The 23,491-nt window shown below is 43.8% G+C and overlaps 1 protein-coding gene across 2 annotated transcripts in view; it reads right to left on the bottom strand.

The window, feature by feature from the left end:
* Positions 1-23,491, bottom strand: part of LOC143815762 (uncharacterized) — a 785,716-nt gene that overhangs the window by 194,709 nt on the left and 567,516 nt on the right. For both annotated transcript variants that reach the window (XM_077295356.1, XM_077295355.1), the window contains exon 36: positions 12,139-12,187. In XM_077295356.1, the coding sequence (XP_077151471.1) occupies positions 12,139-12,187 (49 nt within the window). The remainder of the gene's footprint in view (positions 1-12,138; positions 12,188-23,491) is intronic.

Genomic DNA, 23,491 nt, shown 5'->3' on the forward strand with positions numbered 1-23,491 from the left:
GATGCTTGTGCTCCGGGGCGGCCTGTGGGGGGGCTTCATGTGGTGCTCTGCTTAGGTATTAACCAGTATGGCTTCTGACAGGTCACTGATCCCTCACTGACCTGCCCCCTAGTTTACATAATAAATATTATATATATATATATATTTTTTTTAAATCACATTCTGCAGGCAGGCAGATGTGATCATGTTGCAGCACAGGCGCTGCCGCGGGCACCTGCCTGCAGAAGGTGATTTTTTTTTTTAAATACCGGTATATTATTATATATATTTCTTAACAAATAAAATATATGCAGTCTATCCTGCCCCTTTCTATTACTGTCTAATATTAGTGCCAGGGGGCACTTCTTTTTCTAAATACATATTAATACAGAATAACTCCATTCTTGCCATTATTTGAGGACATATATATATGTTAATAAATATTATAATATAGTTATTTTGTATTAATATGTATTTAGAAAAAGAAAGTGCCCCGTGGCACTAATATTAGACAGTAATAGAAAGGGAGCAGGATAGACTGCATATATATTATTTGCTAATATTCATTAATGTTCTGTCACACACATCATAATCCAAGTCTAAGGATAAATAGTTTTCAACCTGGACGGTGCCAAGATGCAACCATTCAGGCTGAGAACCACTGATAAATTAGATGCAGCGAGCGCAGCATCAGTGACCAGCAGTATCAGTGACCAGCAGTGGGATCATCAAGGTTACCGTGGGTCACTGAGTCTGTTTTTCCAGCCGGGCTAAGCTGCAGTGACCTCAGCACCATGAGAAAAAGTAACAGCGTTCACAGCAATTCAGCTCAGTGAGCTTACTGTGGATATTTGTTCTTTTATCTGTGGTGAACTCACTGAGCTGAATTGAGGTCACCGCAGTTCAGCCCGGCTTGGACCGCATCCTCAGTGACCCACGGTAACCTCGAAGAGGTCACTGCTTGTCACTGATACTGTGCTCGCAGCAGTTCAGTTATCAGTAGTTCTCAGCCTGGATGGTTGCATCTGAAAACTATTTAATCCCAGACATGGATTATGGTGTGGGACAGAATGTTGAACAGGTGAAGGATATTATTGTTTTTTTAATTTTTGTTTTATTACAGGAGATGAGGGCCCCTTACCAGCCTGAGAATACCAGACCCCAGCTATCTGTTTTAGCAAGGCTGGTTGCCAAAAATGGGGGTACCCCACGGCATTTGTAAAAATTATTTATTAAAATAATTAACCCCTTTCCGACATCAGAGCACACATTTTCGCCAATGTCAGATTCACTCCCTTTGATGTGGGCTCCGGTGGTGAGCCCACATCTTTCACAACACATACCAGCTGTTTTGAACAGCTGAAATGTGCCCGGAAAAGCCACGTGTGGAATCGCGATCCACCCGTGGCTATTAACCCGTTAAATGCCACTGACAAACTCTAATTTGAGGGCATTTGACAAGCCCTCAACATCCTCCCCAGCTCACGCTGATCGCCGGCAGAGCATTGGAGAATGATGCGAGCGGTCTTCATCACCTGTCACCGGGGAACAGCGCTAACTGTACAGTTGCTTCCCATTCACCGATATGTGTGGTACTGATGCAGCACACTGTTGCCACAAGTATTACACACACGGACACACAGGCACTGATATTTCCGGTACCGTAAATAGCAGGACGTGTGAAACTGGCCTACCTAGGAGTAAATGCTTAGAAGAGTGGTCAAGTAATAAAATTAAATATTTTGGCACACAAGAGATGAAAGAACGTTGAAATTTGGTTATTTTATCGAAATCCAACCTATGTAAAACAGAAACACCAATGTTTCAGCCATACAAAGCCTTTATCAAGGTACATCTAAATACAGAAATAAAAATACCATAATGATGGTTATATAAACAACCAAAATTAAAGTATATCCTATACACAGATATCTGAAAAAAAAGTCCTAATGCACCTAGTACATTGAAATATAGCAGACGTTATGACATAGTATAGAAATCAAGTCGCCTATGTGGCGTCATGGAATGATCGCGTCCCTGCAGATCGGGTGAAGGGGTTAACTCCTATTTTACCTGATCTGCAGGGAGAGGGGGAGTGGTACTTCAGCCCAGGGGGGGTGGCTTCACTCCCCCGTGGCTACGATCGCTCTGATTGGCTGTTGAAAGTGAAACTGCCAATCAGAGCGATTTGTAATATTTCACCTAAAAAACTGGTGAAATATTACAATCCAGCCATGGCCGATGCTGCAATATCATCGGCCATGGCTGGAAAACCTGAAGTGACCCCCCCCCACCCCACCGATCGCCCCCCCAGTGCTCCCATGGGGTCCGGTCCCCTCCGTCCTGTGCTCCGCTCCCCCGTCCTCCTGCCCGCTCCCCCCCTGCTCCTATGTCACCCCCCGGTGCTCCGACGCCCCCCCCGTGCCCCGATCTCCCCCCCTTATACTTACCGAGGCTCCCGGTGTCGGTCCGTCTCCTCGCTGGGCGCCGCCATCTTCCAAAATGGCGGGCGCATGCTCAGTGCGCCCGCCGAATCTGCCGGCTGGCTGATTCATTACAGGTACATTTTGATCGCTGTGGTAGGTTCTAACACAGCGATCAAAATAAAAAAATAATAAATAAACCCCCCCCCTTTATCACCCCCATAGGTAGGGACAATAATAAAATAAAGAAAATATTTTTTTTTCTTTTTCCACTAGGGTTAGGGTTAGAACTAGGGTTAGAACTAGGGGTAGGGTTAGGGGTAGGGTTAGGGTTACGGGTAGGGGTAGGGTTAGGGGTAGGGGTAGGGTTATGGCATGTGCACACAGAGCGGATCGGCCACGGATCCGCAGCGGATCGGCCGCGGATCAACAGCGGATCCGCGGCGGATCGGCCGCGGATCGGCAGCGGATCCGCAGCGGATCGTCCGCGGATCCGCAGGGGATCGGCCGCGGATCGGCCGCGGATCCGCAGCTGATTGGCAGTGGATCCGCAGCGGATTGGCCGCGGATCCGCAGCGGATTGGCAGCGGATTGGCCGCGGATCGGCAGCGGATCGGCAGCGGATTGGCCGCGGATCCGCAGCAGATCGGCCGCGTATCCGCAGCGGATCGGCCGCGGATCCGCAGGGGATCGGCCGTGGATCGGCCGCGGATCCGCAGCTGATTGGCCGCGGATCCGCAGCGGATTGGCAGCGGATCCGCAGCGGATCGGCCGCTGCGAATTCGAAGCAGTTTTCCATCAGGTTTACAGTACCATGTACACCTAAGGAAAACCAAATCCGCTGTGCCCATGGTGCGGAAAATTCCGTGCAGAAACGCTGCATTGTATTTTCCGCAGCATGTCAATTCTTTGTGCGGATTCCGCAGCGTTTTACACCTGTTCCTCAATAGGAATCCGCAGGTGAAATCCGCACAAAAAAACACTGGAAATCTGCTGTAAATCCGCAGGTAAAACGCAGTGCCTTTTACCTGCAGATTTTTCAAAAATCGTGCGGAAAGATCTCACACGAATCCGCAACGTGGGCACATAGCCTTAGGGTTAGGGTTGGAATTAGAGTTAGGGTTGGAATTAGGGCTAGGGTTTGAAATAGGGTTAAGATTAGGCTTGTGGTTAGGGTTACGGATAGGGTTAGGGGTGAGTTGGGGTTACAGTTGTGGTTAGGGTTGGGATTAGGGTTACGGTTGGGATTAGGGTTAGGATTAGGGTTGGAATTAGGGTTACGGGTGTGTTGCGGTTAGGGTTGTGGTTAGGGGTGTGTTGGGGTTAGGGTTGTGATTAGGGTTATGGCTACAGTTGGGATTAGGATTAGGGGTGTGTTGGGGTTAGTGTTGAAGTTAGAATTGAGGGGTTTCCACTGTTTAGGCACATCAGGGGTCTCCAAACGCAACATGGCGCCACCATTGATTCCAGCCAATCTTGCGTTCAAAAAGTCAAATGGTGCTCCCGCCCTTCCAAGCCCCGACGTGCGCCCAAACAGTGGTTTACCCCCACATTTGGGGTACCAGCGTACTCAGGACAAACTGGGCAACAACTGTTGGGGTCCAATTTCTCCTGTTACCCTTGCAAAAATAAAAAATTACTTGCTAAAACATAATTTTTGAGGAAAGAACAATTATTTTTTATTTTCACGACTCTGCGTTATAAACTTCTGTGAAGCACTTGGGGGTTGAAAGTGCTCACCACACATCTAGATAAGTTCCTTCGGGGGTCTAGTTTCCAAAATGGGGTCACTTGTGGGGTGTTTCTACTGTTTAGGCACATCAGGGGCTCTGCAAATGCAATGTGACGCCCGCAGACCATTCCATCAAAGTCTGCATTTCAAATGTCACTACTTCCCTTCCAAGCCCTGACGTGTGCCCAAGCAGTGGTTTACCCCCACATATGGGGTATCAGCGTATTCACAACAAACTGGGCAACAAATATTGGGGTCCAAATTCTCCTGTTACCCTTGTGAAAATAAAAAATAACTTGCTAAAACATCTTTTTTGAGGAAAGAAAAATGATTTTTTATTTTCACGGCTCTGCGTTGTAAACTTCTGTGAAGCGCTTGGGGGTTGAACGTGCTCACCTTACATCTAGATAAGTTCCTTGGGGGGTCTAGTTTCCAAAATGGGGTCACTTGTGGGGGGTTTCTACTGTTTAGGCACATCAGGGACTCTGCAAACGCAACCTGATGCCCGCAGAGCATTCCATCAAAGTCTGCATTTCAAAACGTCACTACTTCCCTTCCGAACCCCGATGTGTGCCAAAACAGTGGTTTACCCCCACATATGGGGTATCAGCGTACTCAGGAGAAACTGGACAACAACGGTTGGGGTCCAATTTCTCCTGTTACTCTTGCAGAAATAAAAAAATTCTGGGCTAAAAAAATATTTTTGAGGAAAGGAAACACATTTTTTATTTTCACGGCTCTGCGTTATAAACTTCTGTGAAGCACTTGGGGGTTCAAAGTGCTCACCACACATCTAGATAAGTTCCCTTGGGGGTCTAGTTTCCAAAATGGAGTCACTTGTGGGGAGTTCCTACTGTTTAGGCACATCAGGGGCTCTGCAAACGCAACGTGACGCCCGCAGAGCATTCCATCAAAGTCTGCATTTCAAAACGTCACTACTTCCCTTCCGAACCCCGATGTGTGCCAAAACAGTGGTTTACCCCCACATATGGGGTATCAGCGTACTCAGGAGAAACTGGACAACAACTTTTGGGGTCCAATTTCTCCTGTTACTCTTGCAGAAATAAAAAAATTCTGGGCTAAAAAAATATTTTTGAGGAAAGGAAACACATTTTTTATTTTCATGGCTCTGTGTTATAAACTTCTGTGAAGCACTTGGGGGTTCAAAGTGCTCACCACACATCTAGATTAGTTCCTTGGGAGGTCTAGTTTCCAAAATGGGGTCACTTGTGCGGGAGCTCCAATGTTTAGGCACACAGGGGCTCTCCAAACGCGACATGGTGTCCGCTAATGATTGGAGCTAATTTTCCATTAAAAAAGCCAAATGGCGTGCCTTCCCTTCCGAGCCCTGCCGTGCGCCCAAACAGTGGTTTACCCCCACATATGGGGTATCATCGTACTCAGGACAAACTGGACAACAACATTTGGGGTCCAATTTCTCCTATTACCCTTGGGAAAATAAAAAATTCTGGGCTAAAAATCATTTTTGAGGAAAGAAAAATTATTTTTTTATTTTCACGGCTCTGCGTTATAAATTTCTGTGAAGCACCTGGGGGTTATAAGTGCTCACTATGCATCTAGATAAGTTCCTTGGGGGGTCTAGTTTCCAAAATGGGGTCACTTGTAGGGGAGCTCCAATGTTTAGGCACACAGGGGCTCTCCAAACACGACATGGTGTCCGCTAACGATTGGAGCTAATTTTCCATTCAAAAAGTCAAATGGCACGCCTCCCCTTCCGAGCCTTGCCGTGCACCCAAACAGTGGTTTACCCCCACATATGAGGTATCGGCATACTCAGGAGAAATTGCCCAACTAATTTTAGGATCCATTTTATCCTGTTGCCCATGTGAAAATGAAAAAATTGAGGCTAAAAGAAATTTTGTGTGAAAAAAAAGTACTTTTTCATTTTTGCGGATCAATTTGTGAAGCACCTGGGTGTTTAAAGTGCTCACTATGCCTCTAGATGAGTTCCTTGGGGGGTCTAGTTTCCAAAATGGGGTCACTTGTGGAGGAGCTCCAATGTTTAGGCACACAGGGGCTTTCCAAACGCGACATGGTGTCCGCTAACGATGGAGATAATTTTTCATTCAAAAAGTCAAATGGCGCTCCTTCCCTTCCGAGCCTTACCATGTGCCCAAACAGTGCTTTACCCCCACATGTGAGGTATTGGTGTACTCAGGAGAAATTGCCCAACAAAATTTAGGATCCATTTTATCCTGTTGCCCATGTGAAAATGAAAAAATTGAGGCTAAAATAATTTTTTTGTGAAAAAAAAGTACTTTTTCATTTTTACGGATCAATTTGTGAAGCACCTGGGGGTTTAAAGTGCTCACTATGCTTCTAGATAAGTTCCGTGGGGGGTCTAGTTTCCAAAATGGGGTCACTTGTGGGGGAGCTCCAATGTTTAGGCACACGGGGGCTCTCCAAACGCGACATGGTGTCCGCTAAAGATTGGAGCCAATTTTTCATTGAAAAAGTCAAAAGGCGCTCCTTCCCTTCCGAGCCCTGCCGTGCGCCCAAACAGTGGTTTACCCCCACATATGAGGTACCAGCGTACTCAGGACAAATTGGACAACAACGTCCGTGGTCCAGTTTCTCCTTTTACCCTTGGGAAAATAAAAAAATTGTTGCTAAAAGATCATTTTTGTGACTAAAAAGTTAAATGTTCATTTTTTACTTCCATGTTTCTTCTGCTGCTGTGAAACACCTGAAGGGTTAATAAACTTCTTGAATGTGGTTTTGAGCACCTTGAGGGGTGCAGTTTTTAGAATGGTGTCACTTTTGGGTATTTTCAGCCATATAGAACCCTCAAACTGACTTCAAATGTGAGGTGGTCCCTAAAAAAAATGGTTTTGTAAATTTTGTTGTAAAAATGAGAAATCACTGGTCAAATTTTAACCCTTATAACTTCCTAGCAAAAAAAAAAATTTGTTTCCAAAATTGTGCTGATGTAAAGTAGACATGTGGGAAATGTTATTTATTAACTATTTTGTGTCACATAACTCTCTGGTTTAACAGAATAAAAATTCAAAATGTGAAAATTGCGAAATTTTCAAAATTTTTGCCAAATTTCCGTTTTTTTCACAAATAAACTCAGAAATTATCGACCTAAATTTACCACTAACATGAAGCCCAATATGTCACGAAAAAACAATCTCAGAATCGCTAGGATCCGTTGAAGCGTTCCTGAGTTATTACCTCATAAAGGGACACTGGTCAGAATTGCAAAAAACGGCAAGGTCATGAAGGGGTTAAAGTATATCCTATACACAGATATCTGAAAAAAAAGTCCTAATGCACCTAGTACATTGAAATATAGCAGACGTTATGACATAGTATAGAAATCAAGTAAGTTAAGAGTATGCAAAAGGATAAACAAAAATAATAAATTGGAGAATCATGAAGGCCGACTATATATTAATATTTATGCAGTATAGCTGGGCCTCATGTGCAACCAGTGGAAAGTGGCAGCTTTAAAGGTATTTCAGTGGAGGTGCCAAATGCATGTATACATTCAAAAATCGCGATGAGCGAATGTGCTCGGATAACGTGTTATACAATAGTGCTCAGGTGTAATCAGAGTATCTCGGGCGTGTTTGAATAATATGTTCAAGTTCATGTGGCTGCGTGTTTTGCAGCTGTTATACAGCCACAAAACATGCAGCCGCAGGGATTAGAACATATTATCTGAGCACTACAGGATACTCGGATAACACCCAAGCATGCTTGGATAACCCTATATCCAAGCACGTTCGATCATCACTATTTAACAGATCTCTAAGTGAACAATGTACATAGAAGATAAAAGAGAACAACCAGTATAAAGGTAAAGAAATGGATACGAACATGGAACATACAGTATTTCTATATGCAGGAAAAAAAGAAGAGTACGTAGGAAAGGAAAAGAAAAATAAAAAAAGATAAAGAAAGAAAAAAGGAAAAGTACCAAAAGAGACTGAGTGGTAAGCAGTGATGATAAAGTAGTACTAGAGTGATGATCGCAACATAAGGGATGTAAAGTGTGACAACTCCATCTGGGAAATAAGGTATGATAACTAAAACATGGACTAACATGCTGGCAGAGAGGAAACAAAAATAAACATGCTGGCAAAGGAGAGATAAAACCCAGAGGAAAGTTAGTAGTGCCATAAGACAATACCTGTATGTTGATGCTCGGGAGATCTGAGTAAAGCGGAACTATATGCCTCATGGCTAAGTTCTGGGATGAGGTGCAGTGCCTTATATGGTGTGTGGGCAAGGTGGAATGCCACGTCATAGTGGGGGAAGCCCCGTGGTCTGTGTGCATGCGTCCCGGCCGTAGAGAGCCGAGAGTGGAAGTAAGAATTTGCAACTCAAAAGAGGTCTCCATTTCTATTTAACACAGATCGAATCACAATAAAGTTACCAAATTTCAACGTTCTTTCATCTCTTATGTGCTGATGTATATAATTTTATTATAGCACCATTACAGCCATGCCTTTATTTTACATACAAAACTGTTCTGACAGGTTCTCTTTAACCTCTGTGATGACACTGTAGATGACATCAGCATGTTCGGAGTTTCACAGACAGAAAATGCTCTCTTTATCAACAAACTGACAATCTCACATTGTCAATCGGGACATGCAAAAATACTCAAAAAAACATAATAGCTCGTCAACTTAATGCTCTGACAAACAGTCAAAGGCTTAAGGACTTTACTCATTCCTGCTGAACTGGCTTAAAAGGGAATCTGTCAGCAGGACGAACTCTCCTAAGCCGTCTGTATGAGCATGTAGGTTATAGGAAATGGAATAAAATGATACCTTAACCCCTTCACCCCCGGAGCTTTTTCCGTTTTTTCGTTTTCGTTTTTCGCTCCCCTCCTTCCCAGAGCCATAACTTTTTTATTTTTCCGTCAATATGGCCATGTGAGGGCTTATTTTTTGCAGGACGAGATGTACTTTTGAACAATACCATTGGTTTTACCATGCCGTGTAACAGAAAACGGGAAAAAAATTCCAAGTGTGATGAAATTGCAATAAAGTGCAATCTCACACTTGTTTTTTGTTTGGCTTTTTTGCTAGGTTCACCAAATGCTAAAACTAACCTGCCATTATGATTCTCCAGGTCATTACGAGTTCATAGACACCTAACATGTCTAGGTTATTTTTTATCTAAGTGGTGAACAAAAATTCCAAAGTTTGCTAAAAAAAAAAAATTGCGCGATTTTCCGATACCCGTAGCGTCTCCAATTTTCATGATCTGGGGTCGGGTGAGGGCTTATTTTTTGCGTGCCAAGCTGGCGTTTTTAATGATACCATTTTGGTGTAGATACATTCTTTTGATCGCCCGTTATTGCATTTTAATGCAATGTCACGGCGACCAAAAAAACGTAATTTTGGTGTTTTGATTTTTTTTCTCACTACGCCATTTAGCGGTCAGGTTAATCCTTTGTTTTTATTGATAGATTGGGCGATTCTGAACGCGGCGATACCAAATATGTGTATGTTTGATTTTTTTTAATTGTTTTATTTTGATTGGGGCGAAAGGGGGGTGATTTGAACTTTTATATATTTTTTATTTTTTTTATATTTTTAAACACTTTTTTTTTAAATTTTGGCATGCTTCAATAGCCTCCATAGGAGGCTAGAAGCATGCACAACTCAATCGGCTCTGCTACATAGAGGCGAAGTACAGATCACCTCTATGTAGCAGAAATGCAGGTGTACTTTGAACGCCGACCACAGGGTGGCGCTCAAAGCAATCGGCCATCAACAACCATAGAGGTCTCAAGGAGACCTCTGGTTGTTATGGCAGTGCACCACAGACCCCCGATCATGTGACGGGGGTTAGCGGTGCGAGCACTTCCGGCCGGGAGCGCTAGTTAAATGCCGCTGTCAGCGCTTGACGGTGGCATTTAACTAGTTAATGGGCACGGGCAGATCGCGATTTCGCTCGTGCTCATTGCGCGCACATGTCAGCTGTACAAAACAGCTGACATGTCGCGGCTTTGAGGTGGGCTCACCGCCGGAGCCCACCTCAAAGCAGGGGATCTGCCAGCTGACGTACTATTCCGTCAGCTGGCAGAAAGGGGTTAATATTTGTGATCCATCATTTTATCGGGGAGGAATCCCCTTTTTTCGTCTAGCAGCATGGATGACAAGGGCTTGTCAATACAAGAATATGGGTCCGTGTATAACCTTGTGCAGTATGTGTTTAATATTGCAAAATATAGGAAAAATTTGGGAATTGATTTATCTAAATCAATACCAGAAAAAAAGTGATGGCACACTGATGACACACTGATCCAAAATGCTCATGACACCTGTACCATTTTTCAGGTACCGATATTATATGGACATGTGACGGGAACCTAAGATGTGACTGAGGTCAGTGCTTCGTCCTGACTGACCACTGATTTCTCTGTGATGAAGGAACGGACCATCCAGGTAACAGCATTGCAGGACTTTTCTTTCAAAGAGATACATGCACATATAAATAGTTTGGAGGGAGAAATCCTGCTGACAGATTTCCTTTGAGATTCCTTAAAACATGAATTTATGAACCTCACTTTTTCCACATTGGCACAGTTAAGCTGGAGGAGAAGAGGGCCTTGGTAGTGAGACTACAGAACTCTGGGTAACACAATGTTATGATGGTAAATTCACTGAACAGGTTCAAGAGGAGACTGAATGTCTTTCATAAAAAATATATTACAAGTTATAAGTATAAGATTTCTGAAGATTTGATGTTGAACAAGAGATTCATCCATATTTAAAGGGCCACTGTCACCCCCCTCCAGCCGTTATAAACTAAAAGAGCCACCTTGTGCAGCAGTAATGCTGCATTCTAACAAGGTGGCTCTTTTAGTTTTTGGTTCAAGTATTCCCAAAATAAAGCGTTTTCAAACTTAGCCACAATTCCTGTCTCTAGCCAGGTAGGCGGGTCCTCACTCCCCAGCTTGAACTGCTACTCTGCCGTCACTCACATCTTCAGGGGCTTTCGTCACCGCCCCCTCAGCGCTGTTTACGCTTCAAAACCGGCGCCTGCGCTGTGTACTACTGTGCTGCGCAGGCGCAGTGAGCTCTGGCCATCTGACGTCACAGCCAGGCTTGCAGACTGCACCTGTGCGGCCGCCCTGCTTGTGAATCCCAGCCCCGCACTCTGCATAATGCATAACACAGTGCGGGGCTGGGATTCCAAAGGTGGGTGGCCGCACTGCCCGCACAGGCGCAGTGTGCAAGCCTAGCTGGGATGTCAAACGGCCAGAGCTTACGGCGCCTGCGCAGCACAGTACTACACAGCGCAGGCGCCGGTTTTGAAGCGTAAACAGCGCTGAGGGGGCGGCGCCGAAAGCCACTGAAGATTGGAGTGACGGCAGAGTAGCGGTTCAAGCTGGGGAGTGAGGACCCGCCTCCCTGGCTAGAGACAGGTATTTTGGCTAAGTTTGAAAACGCTTTATTTTGGGAATACTTGAACCAAAAACTAAAAGAGCCACCTTGTTAGAATGCAGCATTACTGCTGCACAAGGTGGCTCTTTTAGTTTATAACGGCTGGAGGGGGTGACAGTGGCCCTTTAAAGTCAAATTCCTTTTTTTGGTCACATTGACGACACCTGCTTCATAGGAATTATTGTCTTTTCATGGATCAACACAGTAGGATTACGGGTTGAAGTTAATGGACTTCTGTGTTCCTATCAAATATTTATAATTTGTTGTCAGAGTTAAAGAAACCTATTAATCTTCGTTCAAAATAGTTTGTTACAAGAAATGAGCTCCTTATTGCTTTGACTTCCCCTTATAGTACAACATCTTTTATCTTTACGACCCTCATCCCTCCACCCATCCCACGATTCACTCTTTCCTTGTTCACTGTTTATTTAGAACACTTGATTTTTCATTACACAAAGAGGACATTTTCCCTGATATCTCCTGGCCTCCTGCTTTCTTTGAACATGTTTATCAATTTAAATGATTATAGTTGTTTTAATTATTATTACAGGTGAAATAATATGGGACTTACTTGTATTTTGTATATGAACTTCTGCAGTGGTAGCATAAGACGCAGAACACTAGAAGAAGAAAAAGAGCAAAATATTTATAGGAGATAAATAAAAAACATGGAGGGTAGGGTCCCACTGTATGGTTGTTTTGTGAAGCCTGAGATAAGGGCCATAAGGCAGTGTGAGTGAGTGCACAAGTTTGTAGGTAACACCTCAGTGTCACCATAAACTGGTGTTCCAATGTTCTATACGGCACCAGAAATTACTGCGGACCCATGTTGGTACAATAACTCATCAATATATCAATTATCAGGAGGACAATGAGTAAATAATATACCAAACCAAATAATTCAAATTCAACAATTGTTTTTATTTAATAACATAAATTTTAACCATCATAAGTAAGTACATAGGTCTTAATTAAGATCATGTGAATCACACCAAAGTGTTAAATATGACACAGAGAGGAGCGTGTCGGACTAAGATAACTAAATATTAGGGGATCATTATAATAATACATGCTGGGTAGCAATGTGTCCACTCAATTAAGTACATCACTGATTGCAATTGCAATCCCTATTACTCGCAACACAATACACACACCATATACTGCAGATGACTAATCCCTCATTTGTATGCATTAATAACAGCAATAATTACCCATGGTAAGGTCCAAAGTCCTGCTCCAATCTGTGTCAAGTAACCCCAACGCGCGTTTCGCGTATAAATAGTGTCGCTTCCTCAGGGGGCGTGGTTTAAGTGATAGATCAGTCCGGTTTAAATAGTAAGCCGTTCCGGTCACAAGACCGCGCGGCTGCCTATCAGTACCCGCTGGCAGTGCGCACGCGCACCGCGTCCCATCGTCATGTCAACAGGAGCCCGGAGAGGACATCCCCCTATGATCACGTGGGCGGGCTGGCGCCAAGCCTCGCACCTCGCTCACACAGGACGGACGGCCAAGCAAGGACCAGAAGAAAGACTGCATGGGACACGGTGCGCTTTATAATTAGAAATTGTGCTAAAACAAATACAATTAAATATATACAAGCCCGCCCACGTGATCATAGGGGGACGTCCTCTCCGGGCTCCTGTTGACATGACGATGGGACGCGGTGCGCGTGCGCACTGCCAGCGGGTACTGATAGGCAGCCGTGCGGTCTTGTGACCGGAACGGCTTACTATTTAAACTGGACTGATCTATCACTTAAACCACACCCCCTGAGGAAGCGACACTATTTATATGCGAAACGCGCGTTGGGGTTACTTGACACAGATTGGAGCAGGACTTTGGACCTTACCATGGGTAATTATTGCTGTTATTAATGCATACAAATGAGGGATTAGTCATCTGCAGCATATGGTGTGTGTATTGTGTTGCGAGTAATAGGGATTGCAATTGCAATCAGTGATGTACTTAATTGAGTGGACACATTGCTACCCAGCATGTATTATTATAATGATCCCCTAATATTTATTTATCTTAGTCCGACACGCTCCTCTCTGTGTCATATTTAACACTTTGGTGTGATTCACATGATCTTAATTAAGACCTATGTACTTACTTATGATGGTTAAAATTTATGTTATTAAATAAAAACAATTGTTGAATTTGAATTATTTGGTTTGGTATATTATTTACTCATTGTCCTCCTGATAATTGGTGTTCCAATGTGTCTGCACAGCTTGTCTACACTTGACAACCACACCATGGGACCCTACTCTAAACACTCTAATTCTTCCTAAGGATTTGACCTTTAGTGTGAATGACAATGGATAAGAAATGGGCGAAACAGCAGATATAAATCTAGGTCTATACACATTGTGGTCAGGTAGCCTGACTCGATTTTAGAGGCATGGACAGAGGCTGCAGCATTAGTAAAGTCTTTCATCAGCTGTTCAGATGCTTAGGTTACAGCAAAGGAGGCATTGCTACGGGATTACTGAAGGTGATTTAGACCTGATAGCTTGCAACAGATTTGACTAAAGGTACCTTCACACTAAACGATATCGCTAGCGATCCGTGACGTTGCAGCGTCCTGGTAACCAGGGTAAACATCGGGTTACTAAGCGCAGGGCCGCGCTTAGTAACCCGATGTTTACCCTGGTTACCAGTGTAAAATGTAAAAAAAACAAACAGTACATATTCACCTTCGCGTCCCCCGGCGTCCGCTTCCCACTCTGACTGAGTGCCGTAAAGTGAAAGTGAAAGTACAGCACAGCGGTGACGTCACCGCTCTGCTGTTAGGGCCGGCGCTCAGTCAGTGCAGGAAGCGGACGCCGGGGGACGCGAATGTAAGTATGTAGTGTTTGTTTTTTTTACATTTTACGCTGGTAACCAGGGTAAACATCGGGTTACTAAGCGCGGCCCTGCGCTTAGTAACCCGATGTTTACCCTGGTTACCCGGGGACCTCGGCATCGTTGGTCGCTGGAGAGCAGTCTGTGTGACAGCTCTCCAGCGATCAAACAGCGACGCTGCAGCGATCGGCATCGTTGTCGCTATCGCTGCAGCGTCGCTTAATGTGAAGGTACCTTTAGGTCTAAATTAGTGGAGTATACTGGAAACTCCAAGTATTGACCCTTTAACCCCTTCACCCCAAGCTGGTTTTCACCTTCTTGACAAGGACAAATTTTACAATTTTGACCAGTGTCACTATATATTGTTTACTCGATGGGAAAAAATATCTAAGTACGGTGAAATTGCAAAAACAAATGCAATTCCACAGTTGTTTTTTGATTTGTTTTATTACCATGTTCATTAAATGCTAAAACTGACCTGGCATTATGATTCTCCCGGCCATTACGAGTTCACAGATACAAACATGTCTGGGTTCTTTTTTTATTTACCGTAAGTGGTGAAAAAAACCCAAATTTGTTAAAAATAAAAAAGGTGCCATTTTCAGAGACCCGTAGTGTCTCTGTCATGTCGGACGCTGTTCACACTAGGGCGTCCGATAGACAGCAGTAATTCCACTTTCGTCCACTACACGCTCAGTGGCGTCGGCTAGATTTTATCCAGCTTTCTCGGGGTTAATCTAGCTGGTAATCAGGTTGGAGGCTGGGTCACGCCCACGGCCTTTAAATAGTTGCGCTGGACTTTTGGCGTCGCCGATTATAGCTTGTACTTTCTGCCTAGTGCTTCCGGTCAGGAGTGGTGGTCTTGTTGTAGGAATATCGTATCTGGTGGTGTATTATCCTTTGTCATATTCCTCCTTCCTATTTGTATTTGTTTTGCCCTGTGCACATTATAGTGTATTCCTGTGTGTCTATGGCGTGGTGCGTTTTTCAGTTTTCCCTGTCTGTGCTTTCTGTGGGGATTGGTGTGTGGTCTCTTCACTGGGTGGCGGGTGGAGGTTTCAGCTTAGGGCTGAAACAGGAGTCAGGGTCAGGCCTGGCGGCCCAGACATGCACACCTTTAGTGTAACTTCTGGGAAAGGGACAGACAGGGTTTCCCTAGCCTGAGGGATATCGCAGGGGCCCGGGTAACCAACCTTAGTCTACCCAGTTCCCCCATGACAGTCTCTATTTTTCGTGATCTGGGATTGGATGAGGGCTTATTTTTTGCGCGCTGAGCTAACATTTTTACTGATACCATTTTGGAGAAGATACGATCTTATGATCACCGGCTATTGCATTTTATTTTTTTTCTTTTTGCATGCTTCAATAGTCTCCATAGGAGACTATATTCTTCAGTACTTTGATCAACTCTGCTACACACAGGCAATGATCAGATCACCTGTGTGTAGCATAAATGCTCATTTGCTATAAGCACAGACAGCGGGGCGTCACTCATAGCAATCTGGCAATGATGACCATATAGGTCTGCTGCAGACCTCTGGTTGTCATGCCAACCCATCGGTGACCCGCAACCATGTGACGGCGTCACCAATGGGTGAAATTAGTGACACGTTTCTTGTAAGTGCGAGTTAAATGCCGCTGTCAGAGATTGACAGCAGTATTTAAATAGTTAATAACTGCGTGTGGATCGCGATTCCACCCGTGGCTGTTGTGGGCACATGTCAGCTGTGTAGATCAGCTGTCATGTGCCCACAAAGGTGCAGGTTCCGGCGCTGGAACAAACAGGAGGAGTCCAACATGTGTGTACTATTACACCACATGTTGAAAAGGGGCTAAAAACTGCACCCCTCAAAGTGCTGAAAACCACATTCAGCATGTTTTTTTAACCCGTCAGGTGCTTCACAGGAATTAAAGCAATTTGGAAGGAAAAAATGAAAATTTTACTTTTTCCCTGAAAAATGTTGATTTAGCCCCAAATTTTGCATTTTCACAAGGGTAACAAGAAAAAATAGACCACACAATTTGTTTTGCAATTTCTCCTGAGTAAACCAATTCCCTATATGTGGTGGAAAACTACTGTTTGAGTGCACAACAGTGCTCGGAAGGGAACGAACTCCCAACCGAATTCTGGAGCTCAAATTTGGCTAGAATGGATGCCATGTCACATTTGACAAGCTCCTGACATGCAAAAACAGCAGAAACCCCCACAAATGGCCCATTTTGGAAACCACCTCTTGAGGAATTCATATAGGAGTGTGGTGAGCATTTTTAACCTTCTGCCAATTCAAAGAATTGTTAAAAATACAGATTACCATTGCACTAAAAGGATTATGAAATCTTACCCCAAATTTAAAAAACTGCCCAAGTGGACACAGAGAACAAGTAACCAATAATTCATTAAAAAAAGATACAGAAAAGTGAAATGATACTATTCAGTTGCGAACGTTCATCCAGTTTACTACCGCTAGCAGTATAATTAGCATACAAACAAAATGCATTACTATGAAAGTCCGACAAGACGGTGGCAACCATAAAGAAAACACAGAGAAACAAACCAGGGTATCTAGATGGATATTCAGATGGTAGTGATGCGTTATAAAAGCATAACCTATTTGGTGTATAAAGTATCACTGATTGTATGCCGGTACATTAATCATATTGGTAGCACCCATGAAGGGTTAAACATCAATAGTACCAAACAACAACAAAAATAGAGTACACGGATACTGATAAAAGAACAATTGTCTGTGATACAACGCACTGCATTATTGTGCATGTATATTCTATTCTAGTTTTGTTATTGTTTGGTACTACTGACTATTGACCATTCACTGCCATTCCGTGTGTGGTAAAATTAATAACGTAGTTTTATTCTTCTGGTCAGTACGATTACAGCGATGCCACATTTGTATCTTTTTTATGTTTTGGTGCTTTTACACAAAAACTATTTTATTGAAAAAAATAATTGTTTTTGCATCCCTTTATTCTGAGAGCTATAGCTTTTTTATTTTTCCACTGATGGAGCTGTATGGCAGCTTTTTTTAGTAGGACAAAATGTCGTTTTCAGACATACCATTTATATTTACATTCATTTTTTTTATCACGTTTTATTCCACTTTTTGTTCAGCGGCATGATGAAAAAACATAGTTTTTTTGCCTTCTTATTTTTTTTTTTTTTTACGATGCTTAATAAAGGGGTTAACTAGTGTGATAGTTTGAATAATCGGGTCATTCTGGATGCGGCAATACCAAATATGTGTACTTTTTTTGTTTATATTTTTTTACATAAAAATGCAAATAATATTTTTTAAAATTATATTAGTGATTTTTTTTTAAATTAAATATTTTTACATGTTTTTATTTTTTATTTTTTACTGAGTACCTCCATGGGACTTCAACTTTTTCACTCTGATCACTGATACAGTGTAATGCATTGCTTTGAACATGGTCTAACAAGCTGTCTGCAGCTTGGTGAGCCAAGGGTTATCATTATGACCTTGGGTTGCCATGATGATGATTGGGCCCTTGCATTGATGCCATGGGGTGCCGGTCTGACAGGATAGGGAGCCCCTTCCCTCTCCCAGCCTCCTGAATGTTGCAATCAATACTGATAGCAGCATTTAGGAGGCTAAACAGTCAGGAATGGTGCAGGCACTGCTCCTAGCTGTGAGAGTCGGGTCTCGGTTATCATGTAAGCCGAGAGCCCAGTGGCAATCGCGTGGGCACAGCTCCTATGCTCGCACAATCGCCATTACGAACCCATATGTCAAATATCGAGGTCATGAGTGGGGTTCTCCACATTCAGGTTTTGGACATTCCTGCAGCGAATCCACAAATCGCTACCTTAAGAGTAATGTATTTTAGCAATACCTGGATACCTGTATGCAATATCAAGTTCAGCTGCAAGGTGATCATAGAACTAGAGACAGAAGGGGTAGAGGGGGGCATGATGCCGTGAATGGAAACCACAACTTGAGAGCGTGAAAGGCATCATGGCACAGTCACACATTTACTGAAACATGCAGTATAACTTACACTACTACTCACATTTGTATGGAATCTGTTCAATGTTTGCTTGATTTGATATACCTGACTGACCAAATAGTGTCTTGCAACCTAAAGAGCTTACATAGTATGTTAAATTGTATTTTGTAATGAAATAAAGGAGTTGTGCCTTGAACCAAGTACCTTTAATCAACAGATCTTGAATAAAAATAAGCTACGCAATTGATTGTCTTTAACCCCTTAACGACCAGAGGTATTTTTGGTTTTGCATTTTCATTTTTTGCTCCGCTTCTTCACAGACCAATAACTTTTTTATTTTTTGGTCAAAATGGCCACGTGAGGGCTTGTTTTTTGTGGGATAAGTTGTACTTTTGAACGACACCATTGATTTAACCATATTGTGTACTCCAAAATGGGGAAAAAATTCCAAATGCTGTGAACTTGCAAAAAAGGTGCAATCCCTCAGTTGTCATAACAGGGGAAATGCAGGGAGAGATGCACTTAGTGGCTGGGAGTGTATTTCCTGTCGGATATTATCTATTTTCTCTATAAAGTGGGAGGCCAGGTCATCAGCACAAATGTCTGTGATAGGGGCTTGTGCTTTTGGCCTGAGGTGGGAGTGAAAGGTGTCAAAAAGTTTCTTGGGGTTGTTGGATAGTGAGGAGATCAGAGTGCTGTCGTAGGTCTGTTTGGCGAGGTGAAGGGCAGAGTTATAGGTTCTTAACGTAAATTTGAAGTGGATGAAGTCTTCTGGTGTGCGAGTTTTCCTACATAAGCGTTCAGCACTTCTAGAGCATCGCTGGAGAAGCTGAGTTGCGATGTGAGCCAGGACTGTTTTACTCTGTGCTTGGAGGTTCTGAGGGAGAGGGGCACTTCTTGGTCCAGGATGCTTCTGAGAGTGTCATTGTAGTGGTGTACAGCCAGATCAGGACAGGAAAAAGAGGAGATTGGGGACAATGATGAGTGTAAGGAATCTGAAAGTATATGAGAGTTAATGGCGTGTAGATTTCTGAATGTGTGGTAGGTAGGAGTGTGCTGGAGTGGGTGAGGGATTGTGAGCACGAAGGAGAATGTTGTGTTCAGAGAGGGGAAGCGGTGAGTTATCTAGGTGGGAGATTGAGCAGAGCCGGGCGAAGACCAGGTCAAGATTGTTACTGTCTTTGAGTGTTTCAGAGGTTGAGAGCTGTGAGAGGCCAAGAGAAGTGGTTAGTGATAGAAGCTGGGATGCAGATGTGGAATTGGGGCTGTTAAAGGGCATGTTGAAGTCTCCCAGGATAAGGGTTGGGAGTTCTGAGGACATGAAGTGCGGCAGCCAGGCTGAGAAGTGGTCAAGGAACTGGGTGGGTGAGCCTGGGGGCCGATATATGACCGCTACTCTGATGGAGAGGGGACGGAAGGGCCTGATGGTGTGGACCTCAAAAGAAGGGAATGAGAGTGATGGAACTGGGGGGTGACCTGGAAGGTGCATTGTGGGGACATGAGTATGCTGACTACACCACCAGGTCTGTTTTTGGGTCTCGAGGAATGGGAGAATTGTAAACCACCATGGGAAATGTCAGCAGGGGAGACAGTGTCAGAATCCTGACACTGGTATATGGATATACAGTGTTAGGTAATGTGATCTGAAATACATATTCAGTGTATATAGTGGGATTAGGTTCCAACAAGAATTAATAGTGGACTATAATGATAGAAAGAGAACCTACAGGTACCTACCCCATAAGGGCAAGGGTATGTAATAGTTAGATCTGGTATTGCGGGTAGCCTATAGTATAAGGTATAAAGCAATCTGTCAGTGATCATGATTCCTAGCTCAGAAGATGAATTATGAAGACGCTTACCAGTGATGGCAGTGGGGAAAGCTCCTGGAGTAGCCTTCTGTCAGTGCATAAGCCTGCATTGTGCAGGATTTTATAGAGTAATGGCGGACGCGGCCAGCATCTGTATGGCGGATGTGACATCACCAGAAGTGATGTCACCTGCTTTCCACCGGCTGAAAGTATCGGTGTTTGTGTACAGCTGCCTTGGAAACTGCGTTCCACAGGCAGAAAGTGCCTGTATAACCTGTATCGCTGTCCTGGGAATGCCCACAGTAATGTCCATATATAGTAGAATGTATGAATCACTGTGTGATTGTGTAAATAGAGGGGAAAAAAGGAAGCAAGGTAGGGGGAGAAAAAGAGGGTATGCAGTCGGATAGGGGGTCCGGAGGAAGAACCAATCAGACGAGATATTTGCATGCTGTATTCAATTTAATTAAATCAACTCTGTAAGAAGAACATTAGAGTTAGCATTGTGATATCAGCACTAAAAATTTGCATCACTTCTTGGAGAAAGAATTGTCATAATAACACCCCGGCAGCAGGTGCGCTGTCTGGGTGTTACATTTGATACCAATCTCTCTTTCACTTCCCATATACAATCTCTTTCCCGCTCGTGCTGCTTACACCTAAAGAACATCTCTAGAATCCACCCTTTTCTGACCATGGAAACAACAAAAACCCTCACTGTCACCCTGATCCACTCCCGCCTGGACTACTTTAATGCTCTATTAATTGGCCTCCCCCTCACTTGACTTTCCCCTCTCCAGTCTATCCTTAATGCAACAACCAGGGTCATCTACCTGACTAATCATTATTCAGATGCAGCTGCTCTTCACTAGTCATTACACTGGCTGCCCATTCATTATAGGATCCAATTCAAAGTACTTGTTCTCATCCACAAAGCTCTCCACAGTGCAGCACCCCTTTACATCTCCTCCCTCATTTCTGTCTATCGGCCTAACCGACCACTGCGCTCTGCAAATGACTTTCCACTAACCTCTGCATTAATCCGTACATCTCACTCACGTCTCCAAGACTTCTCCGGCGCTGCGCCAATCCTCTGGAATGCGCTACCCCAAGAAATTAGGACCATCCACAATTTGCATAGTTTTAGGCGCACCCTTAAAACATATTTGTTCAGAGCGGCCTATCATGTTCCCTAATCAAAGTAATTTTATGTGTAAGGGCGCTTGTGTAGCCCATTCATTATCTCCATCTATCTACCAATCCATCATCATTTTAAATAAGCTCCTGTACTTTGTATCTCCCCCACCTCATTGTAGCTTGTCAGCTTTCACAAGCAGGGTCGTCTTATTTTGCTTTAATCATTGTATTGTTAACGTTGTTACTTATGACTTGCGTTTGAAACTTTTAAACTGTAAAGAGCTGCGAAATATGTTGGCGATATATAAATAAAGACTATTTTTATTATTATTATATACCCATTATATTGTCCACTTAGGGCAGGTAATTATTTTCTATTTTATCTCTCTTGATCCCATTGTACACACACTACAGTGTGATACTTTCTGTGTCTTTAAGATAACTACCTCCTGAGCAGGAACATTACAAGCCTGCACTTATGACATCAAACTACACTGCTCAAAAAAAAAGGGAATGCTGAAATCCCACATCCTAGATATCACTAAATGAAATATTCCAGTTGTAAATCTTTATTCATTACATAGTGGAATGTGTTGAGAACAATAAAACCTAAAAATGATCAACGTAAATCACAACTAATATCTCACGGAGGTCTGGAGTTGGAATGATGCTCAAAATCAAAGTGGAAAATGAAGTTACAGGCTGATCGAACTTCAGTGGAAATGCCTCAAGACAAGGAAATGATGCTCAGTAGTGTGTGTGACCTCCACGTGCCTGTATGACCTCCCTACAATGCCTGGCCACGCTCCTGATGAAGTGGCGGATGGTCTCCTGAGGGATCTCCACCCAGACCTGGACTAAATCAGCCGCAAACTCTTGGACAGTCTGTGGTGCAACTAACGTTGGTGGATTGTGCGAGACATAATGTCCCAGATGTGTTCAATCGGATTCAGTTCTGGGGCGGGCCAGTCCATAGCTTCAAGGCCTTCATCTTGCAGGAACTGCTGACACACTCCGGCCACATGAGGTCTGGCATTGTCCTGCATTAGGAGGAACCCAGGGCCAACCGCACCAGCATAGTGGTCTCACATGGGGTCTGAGGATCTCATCTCGGTACATAATGGCAGTCAGGGTACCTCTGGCAAACACATGGTGGCTGTGTGGCTCTCCAAAGAAATGCCACCCCACACATTACTGACCCACTGCCAAACTGGTCATGCTGAAGTTGCAGGCTGCAGATTGCTCTCCACAGCGTCTCCAGACTCTGTCACATCTGTCACATGTGCTCAGTATGAACCTGCTTTCATCTGTGAAGAGCACAGGGCGCCAGTGGTGAATTTGCCAGTTCTAGTGTTCTGTGGCAAATGCCAAGCGTCCTGCTCAGTGTTGTGTTGTGAGCACAACCCCCAACTGTGGTCGTCGGGCACTCAGACCATCCTCATGGAGTCGGTTTTTAACTGTTTGTGCAGACACATGCACATTTGTGGCCTGCTGGAGGTCATTTTGCAGGGCTCTTGCAGTGCTCCTCCCTTTCCTCCTTGTACAAAGGCTGAGGTAGTGGTCCTGCTGCTTGTTTGTTGCACTCCTACGGCCCCCTCCATGTCTCCTGGTGTACTGTCCTGTCTCCTGGTAGCACCTCCAGCCTCTGGACACTACGCTGACAGACACAGCAAACCTTCTTGCCACAGCTCACATTGATATGCCATCCTGGATGAGCTGCACTGCCTTTGCCACTTGTGTGAGTTGTAGAGTCCGTCTCATGCTACCATGAGTGTGAAAGCACAACCAACATTCAAAAGTGACCAAAACATCAGACAAAAAGCATTGGTACTGAAATGTGGTCTGTGGTCCCCACCTGCAGAACCACTCCTTTATTGAGTGTGTCTTGTAAATTGCAAATAATTTCCATCTGTTGTCTATTCCATTTGCATAGCAGCATGTGAAAATGATTGTCAAACTGTGTTGCTTCCTAAGTAGACAGTTTGATTTCACAGAAGTTTGATTTACTTGGAGTTATAGTCTGTTGTTTAAGTGTTCCCTTTATTTTTTTGAGCAGTGTATTTCAATACTTTGTTTCCCTAGCAGTCCTGTAGGTTCTCCTTTTTCCTACATTCTTTTTCCCCTTTAACCTTCAATATGTATATA

Source organism: Ranitomeya variabilis, chromosome 3 (genome assembly GCF_051348905.1).
Source record: "Ranitomeya variabilis isolate aRanVar5 chromosome 3, aRanVar5.hap1, whole genome shotgun sequence".
In the NCBI taxonomy this organism is placed as follows: Eukaryota; Metazoa; Chordata; class Amphibia; order Anura; family Dendrobatidae; genus Ranitomeya; species Ranitomeya variabilis.